This window comes from Podarcis cretensis (genome assembly GCF_951804945.1).
Source record: "Podarcis cretensis genome assembly, chromosome: 3".
Taxonomy (NCBI): Eukaryota; Metazoa; Chordata; class Lepidosauria; order Squamata; family Lacertidae; genus Podarcis; species Podarcis cretensis.
The window spans coordinates 103,594,701-103,616,161 of NC_137172.1; the positions used below are offsets into that span (position 1 = coordinate 103,594,701).

At 40.2% G+C, this 21,461-nt stretch overlaps 2 protein-coding genes across 2 annotated transcripts in view; one reads left to right on the forward strand and one right to left on the reverse strand.

Annotated features, from left to right (window-relative positions):
* Nucleotides 1–21,461, forward strand: part of MCPH1 (microcephalin 1) — a 119,750-nt gene that overhangs the window by 50,761 nt on the left and 47,528 nt on the right. The window lies entirely within an intron of this gene.
* Nucleotides 1–21,461, reverse strand: part of ANGPT2 (angiopoietin 2) — a 51,134-nt gene that overhangs the window by 18,596 nt on the left and 11,077 nt on the right. Inside the window, exons 2-3 of the mRNA XM_079969932.1 lie at nt 4,344–4,499; nt 540–661 (exon numbers count right to left, since the gene is read on the reverse strand). Coding sequence (XP_079826058.1) covers nt 540–661; nt 4,344–4,499 — 278 coding nt within the window. The remainder of the gene's footprint in view (nt 1–539; nt 662–4,343; nt 4,500–21,461) is intronic.

Consider the following 21,461-nt stretch of genomic DNA (forward strand, 5'->3'; position numbering starts at 1 on the left):
TTTACAGTATTGCTGAAATGACTAATCTGCGGAGCTACCGGTATTCTCCTTTTCCAAATCACATATCAGTTTTTGTTATTTGTAGTCTCTGCTTATCTGTAAGTAGGAGGAAAAGTGGGGACTTTAGTGAGGGTGAAGACTAAAAGCTACAGAGCTTTTGCAAGCAGGAGAGAACTTAGATTTTAAATGATGGTTATTTTGCAAGCAGGAAAGAACTTAGATTTTAAATGATGGTTATTTTCATTTCTTCAACAGGACCTATGTGCATGTCAGTTGAATTCTATATATTGCACACATGGTCTTGGGAATGAAGAATGTGGCCCCATAACTTCTGGCACATTTCAAATTCCATGCATACAAATAATATTTCCTGGTGTTAAAAAAGTCATCTCCATTTCTGTTCATTGTTACAAAAGACTTGATGCTCATTTGAAATATCCTGAGGTTATTTCAATTCGTCATCTCATTATAGATTTCCCTGCTGGGAATAAAGCGCATTTGAGAACAATAATACATTACCAGATAGGAAGAGTTATTACCTGTTTTTTTCTTGCAGTTTTCCTATCTCGCTGGTCTGGTCTGAAATCTGCCTTTCTAGTTTGATAGTTGAAATTGAATGCGCCTGAAGCTGAAGCTCAAGCCTTGTTGTCTGATTCAGTACCTACATTTTGAGAAATGCAATTTTGGATCATATTTGAGATAATTCAGAATAATTTTCAAATTAATCCCGTCCTAAAATACCTAGACTATCATCACTATTTACCTGAATGAAAGGAAAGCTAAAACCTCTTGAAGGTTTGATAAAATGTAAGTGACATTTACTTATGTCTATGTTTGCAGAAGACAAGTTGCAATATATGTGGGCCGTATCAGTCTTGTGTGTCGTGACCTGAGCTGTTCCCAGTTTTATGAATGACCAAGGGCACCCACAGTTGTAGCCTCCTGGATGTGACAGCCATTTTGTGGATGTGGTGGTGATTTTCTAAGTTGCCACGCTGACTGGAGTCACTTCTAGGTCACTGTGGGTGTACCTGCAGATAGGGTTTGTTTTTCTTTCTTGATTAATCATTCCATGGTTCCAGGTTAGTATGATATCCGCTGCTTATTCTTGAAGTCTCAAGAACAACATCTGTTTTTAAGAATGAGGCAGCAAAATTGTCACATGGACTGTTGCTTAGCATTCCATTCTGCTGCATGCTCCTCATTGTGTTTTAAAATAACTCTTTTAATTCATCAGAATTTGGCTTCAGTTGGCAGGAGGAATTTATTACTCACATCCTTCATATTGAATGGTCATTGAGGACATGTTTTCACACTTAAGGGTATTTCCAAATTGTTGCAGAGGAATTCATTCATTAATTAGAAGATATTACACACACACACACACACACACACACACACTGCCCTTTATCATATCAAGTTCCAAGGCAACAGACAACACAAAATATTAAGAAAATAGAAGATGAAACTTCAAAATGTACCAGAACTTGCACAATTAATTCACTAAAGTCTATTAAAATGCCTCAAAAAATCAAAATGATTTTGCCTGGTACCTAAATTAAGCCATGTTGGTGCCAGTGATCTTCTTGCGGGGACATTCCATCACTGAGGGTACACTGCCAAGGAAACCCTCTTCCTTAGTAATAATATTTGTCCCTCTGGTGAAAGAGGAACATAGGAAGGGCTTCTGTAGAAGATCTTAAAGAGCAGCAACAGGTTGAAATGAAACACACACATACACTCCTGAAATTTGGGCCCCATACCATTTTGAATTTTAAAGTAGGAACCAACTCCTTCAGTTGGGCCCCGAAATAAACTGACAGCCAGTTCTGTTAAAACTGCTGTGATATGGGTAAATTAGGCCGCACTAGTCAATATTCCAGCAGTCTATTCTGAGGCTCCTGAAGCTTCTGAGAACTGTCTTCAAGAGCAGCTCCACAAATAACACATTGTAGTAACCCATTTGGGAGATAACCAGAGCGTGGATCACTGTGGCCAGAACTAGCGTCTTTGAAAGAGTAGTTCTTTATTTAATCCCCTTACATTGTTAATTAAACCCAGTACAAACCCAGTCACCAGCACAAATATTCAGCTTCTAAGCTAATGCTGACTATAAAAGCATTCTTCAGACATATAAGTTTGCAGTAGTATGACATTACACATGGTTTGAAACTGATCCACATGACTTTTCGGAAGCAATCAAACAAATGTTTCATTGACTCTGCTACTCACACTTTTGACCTTGGACCACTTTGGACATGAAAAATGGAATAAAGCGGAGATGATTTAGTATTGTTCTGAAGTAGAGATTTAAGTGTTTCCGTCTTTATAGGAAGCAACATTACAGTGCAAATATGGTAGTGATCTGAGAGTCATCATGTAGCAGAACCCTTTCCCTGGTGTACTTAGTTTACCACATATGGTGAACTACTACGTTGGAAGAGCTTTTGAAAATACAACCCCACACCATCAATATGAAATTTTGTCACCTTGTTTTCAGTACTGTATAGAATGCTTTTGGTTTTTATACTAACCAATCGCTATGTGCTAACGCTAGGTTTTCCTCCCCAACCACCATTCACTTTAGTTTAAAAGTCTGGAAAATAACTGTAACTATACACAAGCTCCACTCAAAAAGCTTACTTAGCTTATTCTAAGAATGTAAGGAGTTCTGAAATGAATTTATTATTTCAAAACATCCATATTGTTTTTTCTGTGAATATAATAGTTTGCGGTTACTCCATAATAACCATATTTTTGGATGACTTGAAATCTAAAATGAAGAGCAATTTTTGTTGTTGTTCCAATCTGAGTATGGGAATGTCTCTGTTCCCCACAATTGATTTGGGACTTGAACAACAACTTGAAAAAAATGTGACAATTTATTTTTCTTTGTAGCTTCCTGTTACTCCCTAACCTTTCTCCCACTCAGTTCAATCTTTTGATTTATCCTGCAACTAAATTATAACCATTGAAATGCTCAGGCTTATCCAAGTTCCATTGCAGACTATGCCTAGCATAAGGGGTGCATAACTTAGGTCACTCCAAGTTTTTGCAGCCTGAGTGTTGCAAATTGGACTCAGCTCTGAATTTTGATGCTAGTTCGGATCAGAACTTCTCAGTTTCAAACAATAGTTTGACCACTGTGCTGGTGAATAGGAATAACAGTAACCTTCTTGAAACACTTTGCAAATTAGAGTGCTATGTAAACAGCAAACCTCCATCTGCAGTATACTTTTAAAGCAGTATCATACCATGTTAAACAGTCATAAAGGTAAAAGGTAAAGGGACCCCTGACCATTAGGTCCAGTCGTGACTGACTCTGGGGTTGCGGTGCTCATCTCGCTTTATTGGCCGAGGGAGCCGGCATAGAGCTTCCGGGTCATGTGGCCAGCATGACTAAGCCACTTCTAGCAAACCAGAGCAGCACACAGAAACGCCGTTTACCTTCCCACCGGAGCGGTACCTATTTATCTACTTGCACTTTGACGTGCTTTCAAACTGCTAGGTTGGCAGGAGCTGGGACCGAACAATGGGAGCTCCCCCCGTCACGGGGATTCTAACCGCCGACCTTCTGATTGGCAAGTCTTAGGCTCTGTGGTTTAACCCACAGCGCCACCATGTCCCACTGTGCTGGTGAATAGGAATAACATTAACCTTCTTGAAACACTTTGCAAATTAGAGTGCTATGTAAACAGCAAGCCTCCATCTGCAGTATCATACCATGTTAAACAGTCATAGCTTCCCGTAAAGAATTCTAGGTGCTGGGAGCTGCAAGGAGACCAGTTTCCCCTCACAGAACCATAGATCCTTATGGATTCTCATAATTTATATAAGAGATCCCCTCAACAATTCGTAGGTCTCCCCTGTGTCCTGAAATGTGTTCTATGATTGGTTGCTTGCTTTGTTATTATGTGAAAAACACAAAGATCCACAAAGATTTGTGACTAAGATCAGGTTTTTTGTGGTGCTGTCAAGCGTTGGAGCTATGATTTATACTGTGCAGTCTACTAGTGTAAGTTTTAATTGACTGATTAGTAGGGCTGGGCGATAACATCGTCCCAAACTGGTTTGAAATTCATATCGTGATATCGGTTTCATAATTTTTGACCTGGCAATATATCGTGAATCATGAAGTTTGTTTGCCTTGCAAAAATCATAATGTTAGAAAAAAACGTGAAGCCAGCCAATGTCTCTACATAGTTCTATCCTTAGTTCAGACATTGTGATACATCACAATGTTGGAAACCAAATATTGCCCAGCCTGACTTAAAGCATACAATATAGGGCACACGAGTCCTTTGAGTTCATAGTTAGCTTCAGCTTGAACGACTGGTACTTACATGTGCTTCAACATCTGTTAATTTGCGGGTCTGTTCAGCGGTTTGATTTAGCAGATTTGTGCCTATTTCAATCATGACCGCCGTCTGGTTCTGCACTGCATTCTGCTGGATCTCCACCATTTCTTTTTTCATGTTATCCTGAATGTAGCTTTCGAGCTGCATGTCGGAAGAAGAAGAACGTTTTATGTTCATGTGCTCTTTTGTTTATTTATAAACATGATTCTGGAGAGATTGCTAAGCATTTCTTAAATTACAGATGTTTCCCCTCCGTTTCGTGGGAGTGGGGGCAGAAGAGTTTAACAAGCAAAACAAAATGGGGAAGCCTCTTACAAACCAGAGATCAGCATCTGGAGATGCTTGAGCCAGCTCTGCCATTAGGAATGGGGAGCCAGTCCACTCAGGCAGCCAGTGCTGGTGGGTGCAAAACAACTGCAGGCCCGCACTGTTTCCAAGGCCCCCTTGCACACCCATTGACAGCCTGTTGTTTTAGGTGGATGCTGCCTTGTTACCAGTGATGAGGTAATGTGCAGCTACCAGTCCAGTTGAGTCCTATATGTAGAAAGTGGGCCACCATTTTGTCTTTGTCTCAAGCAGCAAAATATATTCGACTGGCCCTGCTAATAGTAACTGCCTGTAGTCAATGTAGAGACAGGGGGGATATGAAAGGAGCATTTCATATGGCCCTGGGACTTGTCAGCAGTTAACTAGCCAGGTATTCTAATCCACTACACCTTCACAGTAATCATCCAGTGAAAACTAGTCACTACCCACCCAGAGTTCTCAGCAAGAAGCTGGCGTCGAGTGAGAAAGGGAGAAATTTGTTACACTTCCCATCTGTCTCTATGCTCCCGTATCTCTGCCTGGTAAACACCACTATTTTGTCACAACAGCCCCTTACTGAGAAAATGTTGGACTTTCGATTCGCTGGGGTGCCTTTCTCTTTGATATTTTTTTTTTATGTGCTTATGCATCAGCCTGAACTAGAGCTTTCCAGAATTCTTTGGTCTCCAGAAATTCAATATCTCAACAGAAGGGTTAGGGTTAGGGTGCTGGTGCTCAGTGTGGGGATAGAGTTGCAAATGTACATGTATATAGTCACCTGTGTGTCACTGGAAAGAGTGCATTGCTCACACACTTTGAGAAGTTTAACTGACTTTTGATATATGGCTGCTTCCACCCATTGTCACCTCTGGTGGCCCTGTGCTGGTGTTAGCAACAGTGGGAATTTTATTTAGATATCAGAGCAGCTTAGACAAAGGCTTAGGAGTTTAGTCACCTTCCTGAACCAAGAGTTCAAATGTTTAAGAGCATCTTACACTTTCATTGTTAGGGATTAGACAAGAAGTCTGGTATGCTGTAACAATGCTGTTTGCACATTGTTGCTCAACTTTTAGACAAACAAAACATAAAAAGCAAGGGTGAGAAACGACGTCTTCCTTCTAGGGATGCCAAAATAACAACTGTTTTGAAAGGCTCTCCGGGCACGTCGGCATAATAACTGTTTAGCAGATCTCGCCAACCCCATAGTCCAAGGCTTTAATTAAGCTTTTTATTAAAAAGAAATAAAAATCCTTTTTTGTATTATGGATTAGCAAGTACAGTGACTTTGCTTAGACCTGAAAGTCTCTGAAAACTGATCCCCACACAAACACAAACACCATTTTATGATTTCTGAGAGATGTTTTAAGGTCTCTCCTGCCCCCGGCCAAGTTCTCAGCAGCTAGAAGCACTTTCATCTCTCACCATTCAATTCCCAGCTCAAGCTAGTTATTCAGTAAAGTCTCATTCCTAATGGGAAATATTATGCTTAATTGTATCTCCTGACAATATTTGTGGGCCATGACCTTTTCTTCTCTCTTCCTTCCCATGTTGCCATTATCTCCTTTGAGCTTCTCTAAATAGGAAACTGTTCTTTATGTATTGTCTTATTCTAATGCCAGGGTATGTGGCAATGATGTACAGTAGAAGTTTTTTTGCTATAAATCTCTGAATTGTATGCCTTTTATTTTGATTAAATTGGTTCTTGGGACTTACTCTTAAGCACGCAGCCCATTCTAATAAGTCCTTTTTAGTGCTAAATTCATTTCCCTGGATTCCAGAAGATCATATATAATCACTTTTTCTTCTCTGAAACCCAGATATCGTAGCTGATATCTGGGCTTAATATAGACAGCTAGTTACAACTTTCCATCTGAAGACCCTGCATTTTGTCATTTACTGTTTGTACAAAGTTTACCAATTGTTCACCACCCCAGTTTTGCTTAATGGTAATTTATTGGCCTGTGGAAGTTGCCTTGTAGACTCAAGAAGGATGAGTCTGTTGTACTTTGTTACTTCCAGGTGAACTGGGAGAGGTGACAGTGACTGAGGGAGTTCATCCCCAATTCAAAAGATTCGCCAGCTATTTTTCTAGGCCTTGCCTAACCTGAGGGAAATAGATGGCGTGGACTTGCGTACTTTATGGTTGTTCAATCAAAACTGTATGTACTCAGTCTAAACTGCATGTTTCCTTTTATTTCCTTGCAACTGTAAGCAGTCCAGTCCCCATTCCCCTGAAAGTGTTGAGATGATGTCTTTAGAGAATTATATGCCACTCACCTTCTCTCAAAAGACATTATCTCGACACTTTCAGGGGAATGAGGACTGGACTGCTTACAGTTGCAAGGAAATAAAAGGAAACATACAGTTTAGATTGAGCACATACCATTCCTTGAACACCAGTTGGAAGTACATTATTAATCATTTTTAAAATAAGAATGGATTTGCCAGTTCCTGTCTGAAATGAAGACTCTCCTTGAACCTTCTTGTTTACGTCTGTTTCAAAGAACAAGTCAGGCACCAGACTAACAAATGGGTTGTGCTTTTCTTGAGACATTTTAGTTGCTCATCCATGTGATTTATAATTCCACATTGATGAGGAATAACTAAAACCTCGCATTTATGAGGACTAAGTTTTCCATATATATGCATTTTGTGTTCTTGGCAGCAATGATTGTTGTATGCGCAACTCTTCATTTTTGCCAACTAAGTGCCACCATTTACAGAAAAGTGAATGCTGAAGTACATGATGCAGACGGCTGGTGGGAGGCATCTCACTGGAACAGTCATAAAAATTTAAGCCTGAAAATACTGAGTTACTTGGAGATAATTAGGCTGGAATTTAGAAGGTCCTGGGAATGTGCATTGGAATTCTTGACTTTTCTTTAAACAGCAGATCCTCATACACTCCTTCATGATGCCCAACGGCTTGAGGGGGAAAGCTGCTGTTTGAAAACCCACTCCCTCGTGTGAAACTAGTTGCCCATTTCCTCAGATCCCAGACTGAGAACAAGTATTGAAGGAACTGCTTTAGGTACCCAAGCCTGAGGGTATTTGGTTCCAGGTTGTCTTGGAGGTCAGCCTTTAAAAAGTGGGGGCTTGATTCTGCCTCCTTGATGCACTCTAACATGTCCCTTCTGTGGATTAACAGCAGAAGAGAATTGTGTGAATGTAAGGTCTAGGGCAGGGGTCAGCAAACTTTTTCAGCAGGGGGCTGGTCCACTGTCCCTCAGACCTTGTGGGGGGCCGGACTATATTTTGGGGGGGAAATGAACGAATTCCTATGCCCCACAAATAACCCAGAGATGCAGTTTAAATAAAAGGACATATTCTACTCGTGTAAAAACACTCTGATTCCCTGACCATCCACAGACCACATTTAGAAAGCGATTAGGCCGGATCCAGCCCCCGGGCCTTAGTTTGCCTACCCATGGTCTAGGGTAAATGACAATGGGATGGATCATAGGCAGAGACTGTTTCTTTTCCTGGAAATCCTTTTTGTCCCATTCCATAGCCTTCTCCCTCCACCTCCAGCTACCGTGTTAGCTTCCAGACTTTCACAATGAGTAGTCCAAAGTTGCAACAGAGCTTGCATTTGAACCCTGATCTCCTTGGTCCTACTGCAGCACCCTAATCATTACAGTAGAGGTGAGAAGTACAAATATTAACCCCACTGAGGGGTGGGACATGGCAGTGGAGAGGAGAAAATGCTGCCAAAAGTCATTTGCTCCCTTCATCCCTGGATTCTGAGCCTATATCAACTGCTCTTGAAAGTCTTGTGAGTTTTAAAAGCTTCCAGTTTTTTGGGGTGGGAACACAAGCTCCCTTGGGCATGCAGAAACTTCGAGTAGTTCTTTGGTTCCTAGGCAAAGTTTATTTGCTGTATGTGGCTTTTGGTGCTTCTCCCCCTTTTTATCCTCACAAAACCCTGTAGGCAAGTCAGGCTGAGAGATGGTGACAGGTCACCTGGTGAGCTTCACTGATGAGGGTTTCCTCAATCCTTATCCAGCATTGTAGTCTAACTGCTGTACCACGCTGTCATTCTGAAGCTGTATTTCAGTGAAGGCTTGTTCATGAGAAGTACTTTTTGGTGTTTCATGGAATCAACTCTGGAGTGACCCAACACCAAAAAGATGGATCTGAGAGGCTAAGTAAACAAATAAACAGACAAACCTGGAACAAAATTACGAAGTGGAGTAGCTGGGTTCACTGCCACCTGCAATCTTATCCCAGGTTTACTGAGTTTTAATATCACCAGATGGGACCAGAAAAGTATAGCTTTGACAAAGTATATTCCAGAAAGGTCAAAACTACAATACCCATGTACTAATCACTCAGTAACCTTATTGTCCCAGACTAATTTCATGGTGCATGTCTCAAATTCAGTCCTGAGAAACCACATACCAGAACAATTTTGCATAATGTGGAGGAACGTACATGTAGTCTTAGAAAAATCTATGAATTTGCTATAGGTTAGTATGAGTTGTACAGGAACAGCATGCCACAGTAATATGCTTGGTTCAATTAGAGGCTTCCCACCCCACCCCACAATTTACAGGTCGTATAAAACCAGAGCAGACATATTAAATACATGAGACTTGGATAAACAAATAATAGTAAGGGAAGGTAGAACTACATAGGTGAGTTAAGGTCACTTAAGGTTTCGTTTCTTACTTTGGTCGCCAAAAAAGCACAATTAATGTGCCCACAGCATTTAACTACTGGCCTCTGTTTTCTAATGCAAAGCAGAATGTTAAAGATGTAAAAAGGTTTATTGAAATACAAAAAGCACAGCCCTTCTTTAGGGGCATATCTTAAAAAAAATAACACCCCTATTAAAATTACTATGAGACTTAATAGCATTCACATTTCTTTTTTCTTTTTTAATTGCAATTAGCCAGCAACATTATTTTAAAAAACACAACATGGTGGTGACAATTTATTATTCTGAAAGTGTTCACAATTGATTAACCGGAGTGAACTTTTTAGAAGCCTTCTTCAGTCTAGGAGGCAGGATTTTTGTACAATAGTATGCATTATCATAATTGTGTGGGGTTTTTATATGTGCAACTTGTTAGTTTACCATTCTGTAATGTTGTTAGTCCAGTATTCTAGGGTATTATAAAGTTAATGAGGAGTTCATCATTTTTTTCCAGATTATTCCCCTGTAAAACTGTGTAGTTCAAACTATGTGGACTCCCAATTTTTTATTGGTTGAACCTTCTGTGAAACATTAATAGTATGCCATCATCCTCTTTCAATGGTCTTTTCTTCATAGCATGTTGATCATGCTGTGGGAGTTAGAAAACAATAAAACTAATCTAGAGATTTTTCTGAGGGAAAAATAGGATATTTGGCCATTTCAAGTGGTGTTCTAAAATTGCTTACGAAGTGCTGTAAAAAAGAACAGGTGTGTTAATTATATCTCTATATTCCTATCTCAAAAGAGCCCAGAGAACATGGTTCCACTCCTTTTTTCTCTTTGCAACAACTTTATGTGGTAGGGCCTGCTGTGAGAGTGAAGTCACATCCGCCCCTTATATTTATAGCACATGGTTTCCCCTAAGAAAACATGAGAACTGTCGTCTACGCCTCACAGAGCTACAGTTCCCATTACCCTTAACAAACCACAGTTCCCAAGATTCTTTTGGGAAAGCCCAAATATGTGGTGTGCATGTGACCTGGAAATTTTTCCATGTCTTCACTTTATCAGAAAACAAATGATATCTTCTCACCACCAGCCATCTCCAACTTGTCAAGTCTTCAGTCAGAAGGGCCTTGGCAGATTATATATTCTTGGCAAAGGGCAATGCGCAGTCACTAATTTGTAATCTATCCTTTCGGATAATCGTTGGTCTTGTCTCGGTGTTGGGTTTTTTAAAGTCTGCAAATCCCAGAGAGATACTGTGCAGGAGATACATGGAATAACTTGATTTTCAGAAGGGGCCATAGCTCACAGGCAGAGCGCATACTTGAAGGTGGTGTGGGAAAGTGCAGGATTTCTAAGGTAATGTGAGAAGAGTGCTCAGGATGAGTCCCACTGAAAATCAAAGGGCTTCCTACGTATAGAGTCATAGCATGGTGATGTGATTTATTTCAAAACGAAGCCTTGCATTTATAGCAAAAGTCTAGTTTAAAAGGAGTTGGCCGAGAGGGCCTGCCATGCTCAATGGCCTCGCTTTATGCGTCACTGCAGTGGGGATTCCAGCATTTGCTCGCTGTTATCATATACATCCAGTCTGATCTACCAGCTGCTTCAACAAGTATATTCTTCAACCTTCTGAATTCTGTTTGAAGTTCATAGGGTGAATTCATCTTAAACACAGAGGTTCTTGCTTCAGTAGCTTGTTGACTTTGAAAGAGGACACCATGTTTCAGCAACTATCTTTGGCCACGTCCCCATGCAATGTGAAGGGGGGATTCAGCTGCCATTTATTATTTCACGTGAACAGAAAAATATGGTTCTTAGCTTGCTGCTTAACTGTGTTTTCATTTCATATAACGTTTTAAAGTCATTTAATGCCAGTGCTTTATTGACAAGAGTCCCCAGCCCACAAATCGTTTATGATACCCTCTTTAGATACTGGCTTTAGACGGCTGGGGAAGGGCATGGTTTTCCTAAAACCACTGGAAGCCAGGCTTGTGGATTTCATTAAGGGCTTCCCTTTCCCCCTGAAGCAAATGTCACCCTCTATCAGCTTGCCTGTAATCCTTTCGATTCTCTTCTGCAAAGCCTAAAACTAAAAGAATTATACTTTCACAATTCACATTTTTTCCCCACAAGAGCCTGTTATTTATTTTCTGTCTCTTGTTTTCTGTCCTCTTAGTGTTAGATAGATACGTGGATATATTGACATAGATAGATAGATTCCCAGTAACAAGAATTTAGTCTTGTGAAATTTGCAGCCTAACAAGTACATAACTCCAGGCTGGAAAAGAGTCAATTTAAAACTGGTTTGCTGCCCTTTATAGTTCGGGCAGGAAGTCCCTGTAGACCTCTGTTGTTTGTCAAGAAAAAACAATCCTCTTGAGAATGCAGATGGGAATGCTTGAGAAGCCTACAGTATTAATTTTATATACAGCCTGCTGAGAGCGTCTCTCTCAGTCCAGACCTCCAGCTAAGCTTGCCTCTCTTATCTCCTTTTCCTGTCAACAAACGAAAAAGGTGAAAGTAACTAAATGAAAACTAGCTAGACAGACATTGGGATAGATTGGAAATGCTCAGGGCAACAACCACATGTGTGTGGCATGTATATAAGCACAGACATATACCTTCCAGAAAGTTTAAGTGATAAGTCTTACAACAGTAAACAAAGATGGAAACCAAAACGCTAAAGAGGGGATCGTCTTAATGAAAACCATTTGTGTGCTAAATTGAAAGGAAAGCTACCGTCTTTGAAGCCATATGTCTCAACTATGTTTGATTGGTTATTCGAAAATTCTTCTTTGCGATGGTATTCTGTGATTCCGAAGGCTAGAAAAGTGTAATTTGGACTTGCTATTTATTGGTTCTTGAAAGCACCCATTGACCTTAGAGTTTGTTTTGGCAATACTTGTATGCATTATGAAATTGTGGATCTACCCATACATACACTTTCTCTCTGCATAGTAGACGTCACTACTCAGTATGAAAAATTCCTGGGGACGCTTAAGTAGGGAATAAGCCCCACTGGACAGAAGAGATTTACTTTTGAAGTTGAACAAACATTCCTCATCTTCACCAAAGGCCTTTCTCTGACTACACTCCGTACCTTCAGAGGTCAAACAGGTGGTCTGTGGTTAGACCCAGACTGTGGAATCTTCACTGTCAGCAAGTTTGCTGTGTGTTTTGTCTGCCATCTTTGATGCACCAGTCAAAGTCCATCCTATCATGGGTTTATTGTTGATTTTTTATTTATTTATTTATTGTTATTTTACATTATTTTATCAGTTGCTTTAACTGCTGGCTCTGCAGTTTTGTTCATTTAAATTTATTTTCCAGGGTTTGTTTCTTACTTTATTTAGTTATTTCATAAAATTTATACACCGCTTGAATGTTAAACAAAAACCTCAAGACTGTGTGCAAAAATATAAAAATAAAACGATAAAATCATCAATAAGGAGAATTAACAACAATTACTGGAGACTTTCGAGAACATTAGATGCAGAACAGGGTATGGTACAGTATCTGTGTGAAAAATCATGACTTTTTAATCATTTCACAGCATTCCAAACATTTGCAATATTTCTTTAAGGTTCTGCCTTTGGAACAAAACATGTGTGAGAATTAGGCAGTTCCTAACAGGCAATATGCCAGACACAGCATATCACATTTCCGTATGTTGTGCCCACAACGGCTTCTCCAGTTTGCAAACATGCCCACGAAGTTTAGCAGCTCCTGTTTTCAAGCATCCATTTCACTGTGGTTACACAAGCGCTTAATGGAATGCCTAGTAAGAAAATCCTGGGAGCTAGCTGGAGTCTGCTAACGCCTGAATATAGGATGAATTCCTTGGTTTGGATACTAATATGCCATAATCCATAATAGTTTTCCTCGAATCAAAGAGTAGCTTGGTATATGTTTCACTTTTTCCTGCTGTTGGAATGAACACTGTACTTTTTACAGCATTTGCTTTTTCTTAAATTACTCATATAACTGAACCAGTTTGGGTATTAGCGTTGTGCCAAAAAATATTATCCTCCTTTTTTTGACATATCTCCATCAGTTAATGCGGGAGGGAGAACGTATTTGAAAATTAGCAACAGTGAGAGAAAAATGTCAGTGCAATTCTCCAGGGAGGTATGTAAGCTTTCTGTTGTGCCTGTGTTACTTTTGAGGTGCCTAAGGGATGTTTAAGGCACGTGGGTGGTGCTATGGTCTAAACCACAGAGCCTAGGGCTTGCCGATCAGAAGGTCGGCAGTTTGAATCCCCGCGACTGGGTAAGCATCCTTTGCTCAGTCCCAGCTCCTGCCCACCTAGCAGTTTGAAAGCATGTCAAGTTCAAGTAGATAAATAGGTACTGCTCTGGTGGGAAGGTAAATGGTGTATCCGTGCACTGCTCTGGTTTGCCAGAAGCGGCTTAGTCATGCTGGCCACATGACCCGGAAAAACTGTCTGCGGACAAATGCCGGCTCCCTCGGCTTATAGAGCAAGATGAGCATGCAACCCCAGAGTCGTCCGAGACTGGACCTAACGGTCAGGGGTACCTGGGGTCAGGGGACTAAACGTCGTGTCCGACTCTTCGTGACCCCATGGACCAGAGCACGCCAGGCACTACTGTCTTCCACCGCCTCCCGCAGTTTGGTCAGGCTCATGTTTGTAGCTTCGAGAACACTGTCCAACCATCTCGTCCTCTGTCGTCCCCTTCTCCTTGTGCCCTCCATCTTTCCCAACATCAGGGTCTTTTCTAGGGAGTCTTCTCTTCTCATGAGGTGGCCAAAGTATTGGAGCCTCAGCTTCACGATTTGTCCTTCCAGTGAGCACTCAGGGCTGATTTCCTTCAGAATGGAGAGGTTTGATCTTCTTGCAGTCCATGGGACTCTCAAGAGTCTCCTCCAACACCATAATTCAAAAGCATCAATTCTTCGGCGATCAGCCTTCTTGATGGTCCAGCTCTCACTTCCATACATCACTACTGGGAAAACCATAGCTTAAACTATACGGACCTTTGTTGGCAAGGTGATGTCTCTGCTTTTTAAGATGCTGTCTAGGTTTGCCATCGCCTTTCTCCCAAGGAGCAGGCGTCTTTTAATTTTGTGACTACTGTCACCATCTGCAGTGATCATGGAGCCCAAGAAAGTAAAATCTCTCACTGCCTCCATTTCTTCCCCTTCTATTTGCTAGGAGGTGATGGGACCAGTGGCCATGATCTTCGTTTTTTTGATGTTGAGCTTCAGACCATATTTTGCGCTCTCCTCTTTCACCCTCATTAAAAGGTTTTTTAATTCCTCCTCACTTTCTGCCATCAAGGTTGTGTCATCTGCATATCTGAGGTTGTTGATATTTCTTCCGGCGATCTTAATTCCGGCTTGGGATTCATCCAGTCCAGCCTTTCGCATGATGAATTCTGCATATAAGTTAAATAACCAGGGAGACAATATACAGCCTTGCTGTATTCCTTTCCCAATTTTGAACCAATCAGTTGTTCCATATCCAGTTCAAATTGTAGCTTCTTGTCCCACATAGAGATTTCTCAGGAGACAGATGAGGTGATCAGGCACTCCCATTTCTTTAAGAACCTGCCATAGTTTGCTGTGGTCGACACAGTCAAAGGCTTTTGCATAGTCAATGAAGCAGAAGTAGATGTCTTTCTGGAACTCTCTAGCTTTCTCCATAATCCAGCACATGTTTGCAGTTTGGTCTCTGGTTCCTCTGCCCCTTCGAAATTCAGCTTGCACTTCTGGGAGTTCTCGGTCCACATACTGCTTAAGCCTGCCTTGTAGAATTTTAAGCATAACCTTGCTAGCGTGTGAAATGAGTGCAATTGTGTGGTAGTTGGAGCATTCTTTGGCACTGCCCTTCTTTGGGATTGGGATGTAGACTGATCTTCTCCAATCCTCTGGCCACTGCTGAGTTTTCCAAATTTGCTGGCATATTGAGTGTAGCACCTTGACAGCATCATCGTTTAAAATTTTAAATAGTTCATCTGGAATACCATCACTTCCACTGGCCTTGTTATTTGCAGTGCTTTCTAAGGCCCATTTGACTTCACTCTCCAGGATGTCTGGCTCAAGGTCAGCAACCACACTACCTGGAGTGTACGAGACATCTATTTCTTTCTGGTATAATTCCTCTGTGTATTCTTGCCACCTCTTCTTGATGTCTTCTGCTTCTGTTAGGTCCTTTCCACTTTTGTCTTTTATTATGATAATCTTTGTACGAAATGTTCCTTTCATATCTCCAATTTTCTTGAACAGATCTCTGGTTCTTCCCATTCTATTGTTTTCCTCTATTTCTTTGCATTGCTCGTTTAAGAAGGCCTTCTTGTCTCTCCTTGCTTTTTTTTGGAAATCTGCATTCAATTTCCTGTATCTTTTACTATCTCCCTCGCATTTTGCTTGTCTTCTCTCCCCCGCTATTTGTAAGGCCTCGTTGAACAGCCACTTTGCTTTCTTGCATTTCCTTTTCATTGGGATGGTTTTAGTTGCTGCCTCCTGTATAATGTTACGAGCCTCCACCCATAGTTCTTCAGGCACTCTGTCCACCAAATCTAAATCCTTAAACCTGTTCCTCACTTCCACTGTGTATTCATAAGGGATTTGACTTAGATTGTATCTTACCGGCCTAGTGGTTTTTCCTACTTTCTTCAGTTTAAGCTTGAATTTTGCTATAAGAAGCTGATGATCTGAGCCACAGTCAGCTCCAGGTCTTGTTTTTGCTGACTGTATAGAGCTTCTCCATCTTTGGCTGCAGAGAATATAATCAATCTGATTTTGATGCTGCCCATCTGGTGATGTCCATGTGTAGAGTCATCTCTTGTGTTGTTGGAAAAGAGTGTTTGTGATGACCAGCTTGTTCTCTTGGCAGAACTTTGCCCTGCTTCATTTTGAACTCCAAGGCCAAACTTGCCAGTTGTTCCTTTTATCTCTTGACTCCCTACTTTAGCATTCCAATCCCCTATAATGAGAAGAACATCCTTCTTTGGTGTCATTTCTAGAAGGTGTTGTAAGTCTTCACAGAACTGGTCAATTTCAGTTTCTTCAGCACCAGTAGTTGGTGCATAAACTTGGATTACTGTGATGTTAAAAGGTCTGCCTTGGATTCGTATCAAGATCATTCTATCATTTTTGAGATTGCATCCCAGTATAGCTTTCACCACTCTTTTGTTGACTATGAGGGCCACTCCATTTCTTTTACGGGATTCTTGCCCACAGTAGTAGATATGATGGTCATCCGAACTGAATTCGCCCATTCCCGTCCATTTTAGTTCACTGATGTCCAGGATGTCAATATTTATTCTTGCCATCTCATCTTTGACCACATCCAACTTACCAAGGTTCATGGTTCTTACATTCCAGGTTCCTATGCAATATTTTTCTTTACAGCATTGGATTTTCCTTTCGCTTCCAGGCATATCCGCAACTGAGCGTCCTTTCGGCTTTGGCCCAGCCGCTTCATCAGCTCTGGATCTACTTGTACTTGTCCTCTGCTCTTCCTCAGTAGCATGTTGGACGCCTTCCGACCTGAGGGGCTCATCTTCCAGCGTCATAACTTTTATATGCCTGTTGTCTTTGTCCATGGAGTTTTCTTGGCAGGGATACTGGAGTGGCTTGCCGGTTCCTGCTCCAGGTGGATCATGTTTGGTCAAAACTCTCCACTATGACCTGTCCATCTTGGGCGGCCCTGCACGGCATAGCTCATAGCTTCTCTGAGTTATTCAAGCCCCTTCGCCACGGCAAGGCAGTGATCCATGAAGGGGAGGGGTACCTTTACCTCTAGCTTTAAGGGATGTTTAGGAGCATCCTTCTTCTCATTCTCCAAATAACCTCACCAGTGATCCGTACTCTCTGGCTTTCCCAGGTTCCTGGGCCTCAATTAAAAGCTCGTTATGAGGTAAACTTGTCTCATAGGCCTTTTTCAGATCAGGAAGCATGTGGTGCCAAGGGCGGCTGCAGAGTACCCGAGAAATGTTCATGGCGAGTGGCGGAGAGACACCACACACCATCCCCAGCCTCTTCAGGACAACTGAAATTCCAATAATACTGAACTTTAAAGGGACAGGGACAGGACAGCACTGGTATTAAGAAAATGGCGGGCACATAGTACGTGCAACAAGTCAGAAAGCTGTTGAATTTTCAATTCCCTAATAGACTTTGTCAACCATCATCATGGCTATGTCACTGGTTTATTTTTCCATGTAAAATTTATTTCATTCAGCTCAGTTTCACCATTAAGAAGCATTGAGAGATTCCACCTGAGCAGAGCTTAAGGTTCGCTATGCTCAATGTAAAACAGAATAAAGGGGAAACTCACACATAGACTGTAAGGTTACTGACCAGTTCAGCGGAACAGCTTCCCATCTGATGTCAAGGGGATGAGTAATTCTATCATCTTTAGAAGACATCTGAAGGCAGCCCTGTATAGGGAAGCTTTTGAATGTGCAATGTTTTATTATGTTTAATATATGTCGGAAGCCAACCAGAGTGGCTGGGGCAACCCAGTCAGACAGGCAAGGTATTATTATTATTATTATTATTATTATTATTATTAGGAAGCTGTGATCATTTGCTGCTCTCCATCATGTGTAATGTAGAAAGAACAGCAAAAAGCATTTTCTTATGCACGTGGGAAGGTCACATTCCTCAGCTGCAGATCCCCATTTCGCATCACGTTCAACATTAGAACTTCTGGGGTGTTTTTTTGTTTGTTTTTTTAATTCTTTTTATTAACTTTCATTTATCATGCACACACAACGAAAAAAACAAAACCATTTACAACAACAACTAAGACAGAAAAAAGAAAGAATTACATTAAATCCAATACTTATTAAATTAAGTAACAGGAAAAAAAGCACCAAAGAAATAAAAATAAAAATGAACTAATACATAACCCATACTAGCTGACTTCCTCCCTCCTGAATTCGGGTTCTTAATTTTAAGAGTTTCATTTTTACAGCTGGTGTTGGTTAATTGATCTATCTATACATCGAAAGTTTCATAACAAGCCTGCTATATCTGGTAGGTTACTATAGTTACCTTCAATATATGTCATAAATTTAATCCAATCGTTATTTAACTTTGTATTCTTTTGGTTTCTAATTCTCTGTGTCATTTTAGCTAATTCGACGAAGTTATAAAGTTTCGATTGCCATTCCCTCACCGTTGGTATATTTCTATTTTTCCAATTTTGGGCAATTAACATTCTGGCCGCTGCTGTTGAATATTGAAATAAAACTCTGTCTTCTTTCTTAATTTCCTTTCCAATGATACCTAATAAGAAGGCCTCTGGCTTTTTAGGGAATGTATATCTAAATATTTTTTTTAATTCATTATATATCGTGTCCCAAATTTTTTTTATTTCTTCACATGTCCATCACATGTGTATGAAATTGCCCTCTTTTATTTTGCATTTCCAGCAGGCCTTGTTTCCAGTCTTATACATCCTACTTAACTTCTCTGGCGTAATATACCATCTATATATCATCTTCTCTAGATTTTCTCTGATTGCAACACTCGCCGTGAATTTTATTCCTTCGTTCCACAATTTTGACCATTTTTCATACTCTATATTATGCCCCAGATCTATTGCCCATTTAACCATAACTTCCTTAATTTCTTCATCTTTTGTGTCCCATTCCAATAATAAATTGTACATTTTAGATAATAATTTAGATTTACTTTCTATTATTTCAATTTGAAATTTGGATTTCTTTTCATTCATTCCAGTTTTTTTATCTTTTAACCAAATTGCATTGATTTGATGGTACTGTAACCAGCTTGTCAACTTTCCCTTCAGCTCCTCATATGGCTTTAGTTTCCAGCTGTCTTCCGATCTTATCAATAGATCTTCATATGTTAATTTCTGCTCCTCCATATTTATTTTTTTAATAGTTAGGATATTTATTGGGGACAGCCACCAGGGTGTTCTCCATTCTAGCAATTTTTTATTTTTTTCCCAAACTTCATATAGTGGACCCCTAATGATGTGATTTGAGAAACCTTTATGAGCCTTCTCTTTATTTGCCCATAAGTAGGCATGCCATCCGAACCTATTGTCTGCCCCTTCAAGGTCCAATAAGTCAGTATTTTCCAAGGTTATCCAATCTTTAACCCAGCATAGGCAGGCAGGCAGCCTCGTAGTATAGTTTTAAGTTAGGGACTGCAAGTCCCCCTCTCTCCTTTCGATCCGTAAGTAATTTAAATCTAATCCTTGGCCTCCTTCCCTGCCAAATAAATCGTGAAAGAGTTTTCTGCCAATCTTTGAATAATTTTGACCCTCTGATTACCGGTATATTTTGAAACAAGAACAGCATTCTTGGAAGAACATTCATTTTTATTGTCTCCATCCTGCCCATCCACGAGAGGTTAACTCTATTCCAGACCTCCAAATCTTTTTTGATTTCTTTCCATGTTATCGTATAATTATCTTCAATTAAATTTATATTTTTTGGTGTAAGCCATATTCCTAAATACTTTATTTTTTTAACCTCCTTTATCCCATGTTTTCTCTCCAGTTCTTCTCTTTCCTCAGCACCCAGGTTTTTTGTCAACATTTTAGTTTTTAATTTGTTCAGTTTAAAACCGGATAGTTTACCATATTCTTCTAAGATCTCCAGCGCCTTGTCCAAACTACCTTGCAGTTCTTCCAAAGATAACATTAGGTCATCCGCGTAAGCTCTTAATTTAAATTCCTTCATTCCTATTTTAATTCCTTGTATCTCTCGTTTCGATCTTATTTTATTCGCCAATACTTCTAATACTATAATAAATAATAGCGGGGAGAGGGGGCACCCCTGTCTTGTACCCTTCTCGATTTTAAATGTGTTAGTAAGATTGTTATTTATTACCAATTTGGCGAATTGGGTTGAATATATTGCCTGTATTCCTTTCAAGAATTCACCTTCTATCCCTGCCACCTCCAGAGATTTTATTAGAAATAACCAAGAGACATTATCGAACGCCTTTTTGGCGTCTATGAAAATCAGTGCCGCAGGTATATCGTTATTAATCTCCAAATGTTCAATTATGTTTATAATGTGTCTCAAATTATCTTTCATGAACCTATTTGGGAGGAAACCCGCCTGGTCCTTATGGATTAAATTTATTAAACATTTTTTCAATCTGTTTGCCATGATATCTGCATATATTTTGTAATCGTTATTTAATAAAGATATTGGCCTATAGTTCTTAATGTTCAATTTGTCTGTGTCCGGTTTTGGAATTAACGTTATAAAAGCCTCTCTCCAGGACTCAGGTATCTTTCCTCCTCTTAGTATATTATTCATGGTCTCACAAAGCGTTGTTGCCAACTCATCCCCCAGAACTTTATAGTATTTTGCCGATAGACCATCCGGTCCCGGTGCTTTCCCTAATTTCATTTTTTTTATCGCATTCTGGATCTCCTCTATCCTTATAGGTCTGTTTAATTGAGATTTTTCTTCTTCCGTTATGGCCTTTCCTTTACAGTTCTCCAGATACCTATCTATTTGAGTTGGGTCTTCTTTTCCTTTTTTATATAATTCCTCGTAAAATTTAAGAAAGTTTTTTTGTATCCTTTTTGGGATACAAAAGAACTTCTGGGGTGGTTTTGTGGGTGCATATAGGAGAAAATTAGGGAGAAGGTTTAGTAAAGAATGTGAGTTGTGCAGAAATCCTTTCTGCTCATGCACAGGAATCTTTGTATCCAAGCCACAATGCCTAATTGGCGAGTTGAGCCCCCTTCTATTTATGCATCACAGGATATAAATTGCCTTCAGAGATAATTTTATATGCCTCCAGCCCCTGACTGTGAAATGCCTCGCATTCTGCTGCTGCCTGTTTTTGTGGAAAGCAGCTTAGTTGGTTTGGCTTTTGTGCCTGTTTTTACACAGCAATAAAGGGACTGCTTTGATTTCCCAAGCATGCTGCTTGTGTTTTAGCTTCCTAAGGGTACCTATTTGCTGGTAGCCAAGCATCAGACCCAACTTAAACAGTATTGCACTTGAAGGAAATTGCTCTCAAAATAACACGCTTTGAAAGAATATAAATCTCTTTCTGCCTGCTGCCCCCTGAGCACAGCTTTTCAGAAGCTACCAAACTATTCTTCCAAAAGTTCATATTGACCTTTCTTAAATATTCACAGAGGTTGTTACACAACAGGTGGACAAACGTTTCTCAAATAT